Source organism: Populus alba, chromosome 1 (genome assembly GCF_005239225.2).
Source record: "Populus alba chromosome 1, ASM523922v2, whole genome shotgun sequence".
Taxonomy (NCBI): domain Eukaryota; kingdom Viridiplantae; phylum Streptophyta; class Magnoliopsida; order Malpighiales; family Salicaceae; genus Populus; species Populus alba.
In genome coordinates, this window is record NC_133284.1 from 8,331,596 (window position 1) to 8,341,646 (window position 10,051).

Genomic DNA, 10,051 nt, shown 5'->3' on the forward strand with positions numbered 1-10,051 from the left:
ATACAATTTTCTGTCTTTTTTTTTTTTTTTTTACAAAAACAATGTTTAAAGTTTAAAATCTTGCATTTAGTAAGATAAATAATTACACGACACGTTAAGAAAATTGATATTAAACTTGAGAAATATATGTTTTGTGATTATTTAAAATGACTTATATTTTAAAAAAATATTATTCTATAATTAGATAAAAGAAAAACTAAAAAGCTACATGTGACATGAGATTATATATCATAATATGCATCTTTGTTAAATTTTCCTCATTTAGTCTTTGGTTTAGATTAAGAAATTTGTTGTCATTTATTAAAACATATAATTTTTGATTTATTTATTAAACACATGTATAAGCCTTATTTTACAACAAAAAATTATCTTGATGAATTTTTTTCTTCAAAAACAACTGTATTTTTAGATTTAATAACAATATTAAATAAACTCCTAATAACAATATTAAATAAACTCCTATAATTTAAATATTTTTTTTATATTCAAACGCATGCAACACATAGCATGGAGATGCAAACTAGTTTTTATATTGAATAATTTATCTTGAATCAAAAGATATATGTTCTTATAAGCATCAAATTGACTGAAAAATACCACATCCATCGAATTGTTTTTTTTTTTTTTTTAAATCGAAAACTTTGTTATTGACAAGTTGGGCAACGAGCCAACCCATCTCATTGCACTTCTCACACCTCTCCTTGACCCCATCAACCAAAACCTTACAACTCCCACCACATTCCAAACATGGCACAAACCTAGCATCCCCACATCCTTCACACGCTTGTCTTCCCTAAACTCGCTCCACGCGTGCCCAAACTAGCATCCTCCCGAGTCGACCTGACTCATTCAACTCAATAACCTCATCAACTCCTCCTATGTACCTTCCCTTGATAAAAACCCTAGGCACACTCACCCCTTCTCCCGTCAAATCCCTCAACTCGTTCAAAAACTCCCCATGCAACGAGACATCCCTCTCCTCAAAAATTACATGGTGCAGCTCAAATATGGTCTTGACACGAGTACAATCTTCAAATGTCTTACGTACCCCTCGTAACGACGTCGTGTAAAGCACAATTGAGTTCGCTCCACTTGGTGGACTCTTCTCTTCGAATCCACTCAGTGGGTCCAACTTCTTCATAGGCTTCCCTCCCTTTTCCCTCTCTAGCTTATCCCTTACTATGAAGATATTCTCCTTCACCGACCTGACAGCACCACCAGTACCGGACTCGATCACTGGCTCAATCCCAACTCGTGACTCGGGCTTGCTGACAACCTCAACTTTCCTCAACTGGGTCCTAATGGGCTCTGTTTTTTTCAACTCCTTCTCAGGTTTTGGATCTAGTTTTGCTTCCAGCTCTTCAAGGGTATGAATAGAAACACTCTTTCTCGGTTCTTGCTTCTTTTCTTGGTTGGTTTTAGCAACTTGAGTTGGTGTAGTATAAGGCTTTTGTGATGGTGGTGGTGGTGGTGTGGCAATAGGCTTTTTTTTACTGAGGGTAGGCTTAAGGTCTTCGAGTGCCTTGCTAACCTCATCCCAAGAATGAGGAGCATCCGTTTCAAACTGGTTGAGCTTCTCTAGTATTGGAGCTTGCACAATTGATGGCATCTCTTGATTTTCTTGAACAGAATTGTCCACTACAAGCCATGGTTCTTGAATTGAGTTGATGTCGAATACTGCAAAGCTGGAAGGTGGTGGAAGATAGACATCTTCACTTGCTTCATTTCTTTTTGAAGAATTGCACCCCATTTATTTTTTTTCTGAATCCGCGTCTTTCGGTTTTGGATGTTCAAGGAGACTATATATACGTAGTGATTTGCGATCCAAAGTGTAAAGGAAGATTTGGGGTAATTTTTATTTTTATTTTTTTGTGGTCGGAAAGTGGAATAATGTGTGTTGTTTTAGTGGAGGCTTATGTTTTGTCTTTTCTACTTTGAAATTGAACTAGAAGAAGTGAGCTTTAAGAAAAATTTTGTGGGATTTTGGGCTCTTAGCCTCAGAATTGATGTGTGGTGTAGCTGAGTGCCACGAAGAAAATGGTATCTTGGAACGCCAGCTGGTTGGGCAGTGCGGGTATGATCAAGTGCGTTGTGAGAGTACAAGACAAAGGGGATATATGTTTTTAGCTTATTTGGTTTTACTCGGATTTCTAGCTGTGAGTTTTCACTTTCACTTTCCAAAGAATAAGATTTTCTTCAAAATTCGTGGATTGCTTATGTCCTTTGACAAAGGGCTAAAAGGGTGCTTCAACTCTCAACTCTCACCTCCCAGCTCTCGTCTATAATAATATAATTGGGTTTACCATATGGCTCGAATGTGGCTAGCTATAAAGGTTTTTGTCCCATCAAAGCATCTGGGCTTCAGGTTAGCTGGGCTCGACACAAAATCCAATCCTTCTAACAAAGAGTACTAGATTTGAACAATGCAACTGAAGAAGAATCCAAGCATGGAGGAGCACAAGAATAATTCCTGAGGCGCTGCTGACATGGGCATTACATCCAATGTTATTACATTCAAAAAACCATTATTAGATAGGTTCTTGTTGCGGAGCATGCAGATTTTTTGTCCCAAGTCATATTGAAAAGACAGCATTTTGTCACGGATTTTTAGAGACTACAATGCTGTTGTTACGAAGGAGTCCGTCACCAGAGGTGGTAAATTCATACCCCTCAGCGCATAAATTTGAAATTAGCCACATCTAAATTGTCGTTTCTTCCTCCTATTATTTTAACATACCATTCTACCTTGCATATTCTATTGTTTTGCCTTGGATCAACTCATAACTTAAACGCTTAAATAATCCTATCAACGGTCTAACATCACATGGAACCGATCAAGATTTTTGAATAAAGCAACACTGCCTTGTCCTTTCTGACATCTCTCCATTGTCTCCCCACTTGTTGTTGCTTGGATTCCTCAATTTCTATATATGAACTGGAGCTTGTGAGTCTGTCACTCATGTTGATGTAACAGAATTGTAGTGATGGGAAATTGCTCTCTCAAAGGGGTTATGGAAGATTGTCCTAACAACATCAGGGTTTTAACAGATTCTGGGGTTATTGTAGAGTTCAAGGGTCCTAAGTTAGCCAAAGATGTCCTTCGTGAATATCCAGGTTACAGCATTTTTAGGCAGGGTCATGCTTCATCTCCATTGTCTACCCATGAGTACCTACTTGGTGGCCAATTTTACCGTCTTCTTCCACCTCAGAATGAGCAGAAATTATGTGACACTAAAGTTATTAGCCAAGCTCAAGGCATGGGGCTGGCCACAGAGAAGGTAGCTATGGAGTGGATTAATGAGATTGAGCCACCAAAGATGTCATCCAGTACAGCAGCAATGGATTATGTAGACGACTTAGCAACCGGGCCGGTGCTCGAGGTCCTGCCTACGCTAGGGGATGGGGTTTGGAGAGTGAAGTTGGTGATCGGTACCAAGCAGTTGGAAGAAATTTTGTCTGAACAAGTGAATACCGAGGCCTTGATTGAGAAAATGAGAATGGCAGCAAGCTCAGCGAGTCTGACGCCTCGGCGTAGCAAGAGTTCTTGGAAGCCAGCGCTCTCTAATGTATTCAGGGTTCCACATTAATAATTAGCCCGTCCTTTTCTTGTTGTGCTAGCAAAGAGAGGATTTGAGAGGTAGGAATATTAGTGAACGAAATGCCTTAATTGTTTTAGTGGCAAATTAAGCACTATTGCTCTTTTACAGAAACGCTTTTCGCTTCGTCCTTTTTTTTTTGGGTCTAATGTCAGGATGCTTGAAGAATTGTCTTCAAGCGTCGTGTAGATATGCAACGAAGAGAGTTGTAATGTAAGAGCACATGCCTATCAGCCTATGCTTTCACGGTTCGTTGTTCAGTTACTTTTGAGTTTATAGTGGTTTTGGTTTAGTTCTTACTCTTTTTGATAACTTGTTTTGGTTGAGGTCTTGTAAGAAAAGGAAAAAGACTTGTTGTTCAAAAGGCACCTGTTACTATGGTTTCAAATTCAAGAACGTGTGGTGTGTGTATCAGTAACTTGTACAGAAAAAGAAAAGAAAACAGTACTCTCGAAAGTTAGCTTGGATAGCAGTCGAGTTTGTTTCACATTTTGTCATTCAAGAATCAAATTCTCGGCTGGTGAAAAAAACAAATATAGATGGAGTTAAGATCTGATTAAGAAATAAATTAACGAGCATTTTCTTGGCACTTGTTAGCTAAGTCTTAAAGGAGCAGAAAGAGCTGCTTCAAAAGCACTGGTTTTAAGTTTCAAGTTGCAATGGCTAGGTACCACTGTTTCATGAACACTGAACTAAAAAACGAATCCATAAATATTGATGGAGTCCTAAACCTACTGGGATTGGAATAACACCTCAATACTCATATAGCATCTCACTCCCCCCTTAATTCCTCTACGAGCACAAGAATATTTTGAGTCGAAGGGGTGACCGGAATGGATTGGCTATTAGTGGCTGTTTTTCATTTAATCAGCTGGGGTTTTAAACCAAATCTACCACTGACTGACGTTTACAAGCATAGTAATGGAAACAAGGTGCAAGGTTTTTAAAACACAGAATTATGTTGAAACATTGTGGTATTTTGAAACAGTTGGAATCAATAAATTTGAATGGTAACAGAGTGCTCCAGATCTCCTAACATTAGGACATGGCCACCCAACAGCATTATCTTTTTTCCTTGCTCGTTTGCAACACTAAGATGCTCGCAAGGATCGACCAAGATGCTCATTTCAGTGGATCGGTGGGAAATAGTATGCACTCGATCAAATCCAACAAGCTGTTTTTCTGGAGCGCCTCTGAAAACTGTTGGCACTCTAGAGAACAACATCACCACGTGGCCTCCATCCATATTTCCAACATTCTCGACCAAAATTTGCATATAGAATCGCAATGAATCGCAAAATGTAATCTCGTTGATGTTTATATAACTTAATCTTTCTCCTCCCTGCTGTAGTATTCTCTTCCTAGAATTTGATGACAAAGAGCCCGACAAACTTAACTTGCTTGGTGCTGACAAGATCTTGTATGTGAAATTAGTGTAGCTTAAGCCCCCACCGAATCCATATACTCGGTTTCCAGTGTAAAACCGATAGGTTCTTCCTGGGTAACCACGAGAAGGATTAGGTCTCATGTTCATATCAGTCATCGATACCTCAGTGAATGACTCAGGATACCATGTCATTGGCAATCTTCCACCTGCAAATTTTGATGTAAAGACATTTAATGGGACTTCTCGATGAGAACAAGAAAGCATTGTTTTCTCTATGTATCAGAGAAACCAAACAATCCCAGACATTTTTCCATAGCACCTGATATCAGAACATTGTATGTAATTTCAAATGGATTCTATTTTTTATACTTCTCATATCTTAACTGGTAACCTGCTTTCCTTAAAAAACCTGGAAATGAATCCATTCTAAATGATGAGTTTTAATAAAGGTAACTCCATGCTTTTACAAAGATGATTTTATTTTTATGCTGTCTCGCCTATAACAAATTGGAGTTTTCAATGTAGTGTCGATGAAAGATGTAGTAGGATAATTTCATTTTTTTGGAAGAGAATAGGAACTTGATGTTTGTACACATACCAACCTGGATTATATTCTCCAAAGATGATTTCTGCAAGTGCCTTTGCACCAGCCTCACCAGGGTACCCGATCCAAAGAATGCTAGCAATTCTTGGGTCTCCTTTGGCAAATGATACATCAAGTGGTCCTCCACCAGTAAGAACTAGAATCACTGGTTTTTTACTTGCTGCTGCAACAGATGATACAAGGCTCATCTGTTTACCAGGTAACAGAAGACTAACTCGGTCACGGTCTTCAGTTTCTTGTGATAAATCAAGCCCAGCAACAACAATTACAAAATCAGCTCTTTTGGCAACAATTATTGCTTTGTGGAACTGAGTATCAGAAACACAAGCTACATCAAGGCAACCGATAGCATAAGAAGTCTTCTCTACATAGGCTTTAAGTCCCTCAAAAAGACTCTGTGGATCACATGGATATCCTACAATTAAATTTATCAATTAATAAATATAGTGTTGAAGTTGAAGAAATTCCACAATGTTGACAAAACTCTGCAATTACTTGATGTAAGCGGATTTTGAGGTTTGCTATCAGTGTGATTCTGCAACTAATTTGGAAATTACAAATAGAATAATTGCTTGTTTACATCATGATAACCAGTCCATCATAGAAAGAAAACACTTCAGTTCAATGATTTTTGGTAACAATTTGCCAATACTTAATCTGACTTTTAGTTGATGAAACTAATTCACACTAAAGGATAGAATTTGAATTGAATAAGATATTATGTGCAGCAAGTCATACCAGTGTAGTCACCATCCAAATTGTTTGCCTTGTTTGCCAGTGGACCAATAATAGCCAAGGAAGAAACAGCTTTTTTATTCAAAGGTAGGAATTTTTTATCATTTTTCAGAAGCACAATTCCCTGCCTTGCTGCTTCAAGTGCTAGTGTCTTGTGCTCTTTGGTACAGACATTTTTAGGTCCAAGTTTTCCAAATTGCCCATTTCTGGGGTCTCCATCAAACAGCCCTAGCCTGAGTTGAACTGAAAAAAGATTATGAAGAGCTCGATCTATATCTTCCTCTTGTAACTTGCCCTTCTCGACAGCAGATTGAGCATTTCGTAGCACATATGTTCCACAATTAATATCCATTCCTACAAATAAGCATCCCCATAGTGACTATTAATTGGACAAAGAGTGGTATTCGTTTGCTGCTAGTTATAGATACCTGCTTTAAGAGCAATAGCAACCGCATCCTCAGGGCTTTTGGAGTAGTTTTGATATTCAAAAATAGTGGCCACAGCATCACAGTCTGAGGTGATGTATCTGTTTTTCCACGGGGACACGCAAATATGAACAATCAAATTCTGAATTTCGATTCTGGCATTGCATAATATAGAAAAGCTCTTAAAAAGTTTTACCCCTTGAATCCCCATTCTGTTCTAGTTTTTTGTAAGAGATCCTCTCTTGCACAAGCAGGCACCCCGTTAACTTCATTATATGAACACATTAAGCAGCTTGCTTTGCCTTTTTGTATGCAGCTACGAAATGGAGGCTGATACGTATCCTCCAGATCTTGTTCTGTAACCTATTAGGAATGATAAACCAGTTAAACTCACTTGAGAATGCAGTTAATATTCATTTTTAAGAAAGGCCAAAACACCAACAAATCTTGCTTTGTAATACCCTACAACTTACATATAAAAAAGTGAACTTGACAATCAAATATTGCTCCAGCAAACCAACAGTCATAGGTTACAAAGAAACAAACTAAACCCAGTTAAAACTTTTCTCTATTACCTACCAACCAGTTACAAATTAAGCCAAGCCAACGGAAACCCATTTGAAACTAGTTAACAATACTATCAAAGGAGTTCTCGATGGAGTCATCTTTTATCTTTTAATTCCAACTAACAATTATGAAAACCAGTAAAAATGAATCGAAGAATTGGATTAAAAAACAAAAAAACAAGTTACCACAGCATTGAATGAATATCTGCTGAAATTGCCCCATTTCTCCAGGTCATAAGCAGTGGAATGTTTGCAACAAGCAGAGAGCATAAGCTTATCATCATTAATTTCGCCATCCTCTCCTAACAGTACCCTCTTCTGTCCAATCCCATGTCTACCAGTACTCTCAGTCTCAGTACCATTTTTCCAATGCCCACCTTGGAAACCTTTGACAAACTCAATAGCATAAGCAGAAGCCACCATGGGATCCTCACCAGGAGTTTCTTGGCCTCTCCCCCATCTGGGGTCCCTAAAAATATTAATATTAGGTGCCCAGAAGGTCAACCCTGCTTGGCCAACATTGTACATAGCTCTAGCCTCGATGGCAATAGCTGATCCAATCAAGAACCAAAGACTCCTGTTAAAAGAAGCAGCGCTGACAATAACTTGAGGAAAACCAGTGGCTGAAGTAACAGGTCCTCCATTCTTAAAGGACACACCTGGGCCATTAATGGAAATTCCATGGAGAGACTCAGACCACCATTCATAGTGTGGGATGCCAAGTCTGGGGATCCCTGAGGCATTGTCTGAGAGTTGCTGGATCTTTTCTTGGAGGGTTAAGTGAGAGATGAGAGATTGAGCTCTTCTAGTGATGGGTAAGGATTTGTTACAGAAGGAGTAGGTGTTATGGGTTGGTGGTTTGCATGGAAACTTAGGATTTGCTACTGGTTTGGAGTTGGAGAAGGAGAGGGAGAGGAATAATAGGAGAAAGAAAAGGCATCTCCCGTTGGCCAACATTTGTTTGCTTTTGCTTTGAATGGTTGTTAAGTTCTCAGCTAACTACTACGCTTCTGGTTTTATATGTTCAACTATAAGCTTATCTTTCGTTCTCCAATCATACGTTTGGAAACAATATATTTTGAATTGTGATTCAATTAATATAATTATCAAGTACGAAAAACATTAAATATTACATTAAAAGGTGGAACACGAAGATTTTAATAATTAAAAATTATAATTTATTTTCATAATTGTTTGATTGCATTTTTATATATACCTTGATTATATAATATATATAAAACAAACAATATAAAAAATATATTAATATATACTAATAAACTTATTTAAATATTATCTCCAGGATTTAAATTAACAAAATTAAACAAGTTGTCAAACTTTCTCAATCACATATAAAACAAAAAGGCTAATTAACAAATATTTATTTTTTATATTAAAATACATCAGGAAAAAAAAAACATCTTATGTCGCTGAAATAAAGTGAAAATTCATTAATAGTATATTTAGAAGTTTGCGATTATTTTTAAAGTATTTTTTATTAAAAAATATATTAAAATAATATTTTTTGTTTTTAAAAATTATTTTTTATATTAATATATCAAAATAATATAAAAATATAAAAAATTTAATTTAAGATAAAAATAAAAAAAATTAATTTTTTTTAAAAACACTTTTAGATTTAAAAATAAATATTACATAAACCATGATGATTTTTTTTCTCGAAAATCCAATCGAATATGAAAGATGGCTAGATGCAGACTTATTTTTAAAGAAAAAAGAAAAAACGAATTTATAGATATGCTGATGACGTAATTTTGTGAAAACATCGTGTTGTTGGAAAGATAATAGCATTGATATAAAAAATTAGTATCCACGTGTAGTAGTTGTGGTTTTTTAGATTTAGGATTCTATTAACATTAACCCAAAAACTAAAATAGCATTTACATTACCTCACAAAATATAACTTATTTTAATATTATTTTTATTATTTTTTAAATCTATATATATTTTTAATTTTAACATTTAATATTTAATTAATTAAATATTAAACTTTGTAATTTATTACGATTTACTTTCTATATAATTTTTTAATTTAATTAATTTTATAAATTGTATCATGTATTTGATAAGTTAATCTAATTAATTTTAATACGTTTTTAAAAATATTTAATTTATTTTTTTTTAACATTTTTAATATTAAGTTAATTATAAATTATATTTTATTATTTATTTTGATTTATTTTTTTTTAAAATTATCTAAATTTCATTAAAAAAACATTAGTTTTGGAGATTTTCATAATTTTTATACAATTAACATTACTATATTTAAAAAGCGTTTTTCAGAATTTTCCCAACCCGCGCCAAAAGCTTCATCATTTTTTCTATATCCTCCATTATTAGTTCTTTTATATATTAGTTCTCGTATCCTTCATCACACATACACACACACAGATGGAGGGTGTTCTATTTATTTATTTTTTTGACAATTATTGGTTCTCCTATCATCGTGAAAGATATATGCAAAGATGAAGGACGGTCTATTTATTTATTGCAGAGATAATGTTCTAAAGTGTAAAATAGTCCAAAGCTAGGATAATTCATTAGGATTATTTTTTTTAATATATGTGTTGAGTTATTTTTTTTAATATTAAAAAAATATAAATATATTAAGAAGTCAATAATATAATATATATTAAACAACATATTTTTAAAATATAGAGACAATAACATATTAAATCAATATAGGTTAGTCATAGTTAATCTACGATTCAAAATATAAG

General features: G+C 35.1%; 2 protein-coding genes and 1 pseudogene across 2 annotated transcripts; 1 reads left to right on the top strand and 2 right to left on the bottom strand.

Annotated features, from left to right (window-relative positions):
• Nucleotides 1–446: 446 nt before the first annotated feature.
• LOC118033909 (uncharacterized) lies at nt 447–1,892 on the bottom strand (annotated as a pseudogene).
• A 16-nt stretch (nt 1,893–1,908) lies between these two features.
• LOC118033910 (uncharacterized) lies at nt 1,909–3,984 on the top strand. The gene has a single exon (XM_035039047.2). The coding sequence runs from the start codon at nt 2,985–2,987 to the stop codon at nt 3,585–3,587; it is 603 nt and encodes a 200-aa protein (XP_034894938.1). The 5' UTR covers nt 1,909–2,984; the 3' UTR covers nt 3,588–3,984.
• Nucleotides 3,985–4,421: 437 nt separating this feature from the next.
• On the bottom strand, nt 4,422–8,313 carry LOC118033908 (probable beta-D-xylosidase 6). The gene is made up of 6 exons (XM_035039046.2): nt 7,500–8,313; nt 6,944–7,110; nt 6,751–6,848; nt 6,326–6,676; nt 5,586–6,002; nt 4,422–5,189 (listed from the first exon to the last, which is right to left on the bottom strand). Exons 1-6 carry the CDS (start codon nt 8,268–8,270, stop codon nt 4,591–4,593), a joined length of 2,403 nt encoding a protein of 800 aa, XP_034894937.1. The 5' UTR covers nt 8,271–8,313; the 3' UTR covers nt 4,422–4,590.
• Between the last annotated feature and the right edge of the window lie 1,738 nt (nt 8,314–10,051).

Coding starts and splice junctions, on each gene's coding strand:
- LOC118033910 (XM_035039047.2), top strand. CDS start 2,985: ATGGGAAATTGCTCTCTCAAAGGGGTTATGGAAGATTGTCCTAACAAC.
- LOC118033908 (XM_035039046.2), bottom strand. CDS start 8,270: ATGTTGGCCAACGGGAGATGCCTTTTCTTTCTCCTATTATTCCTCTCC. Junction 6,677..6,750: donor TGCTATTGCTCTTAAAGCAG/GTATCTATAACT, acceptor GCTTATTTGTAG/GAATGGATATTAATTGTGGA. Junction 6,003..6,325: donor TTTGGATGGTGACTACACTG/GTATGACTTGCT, acceptor ATTTAATTGTAG/GATATCCATGTGATCCACAG.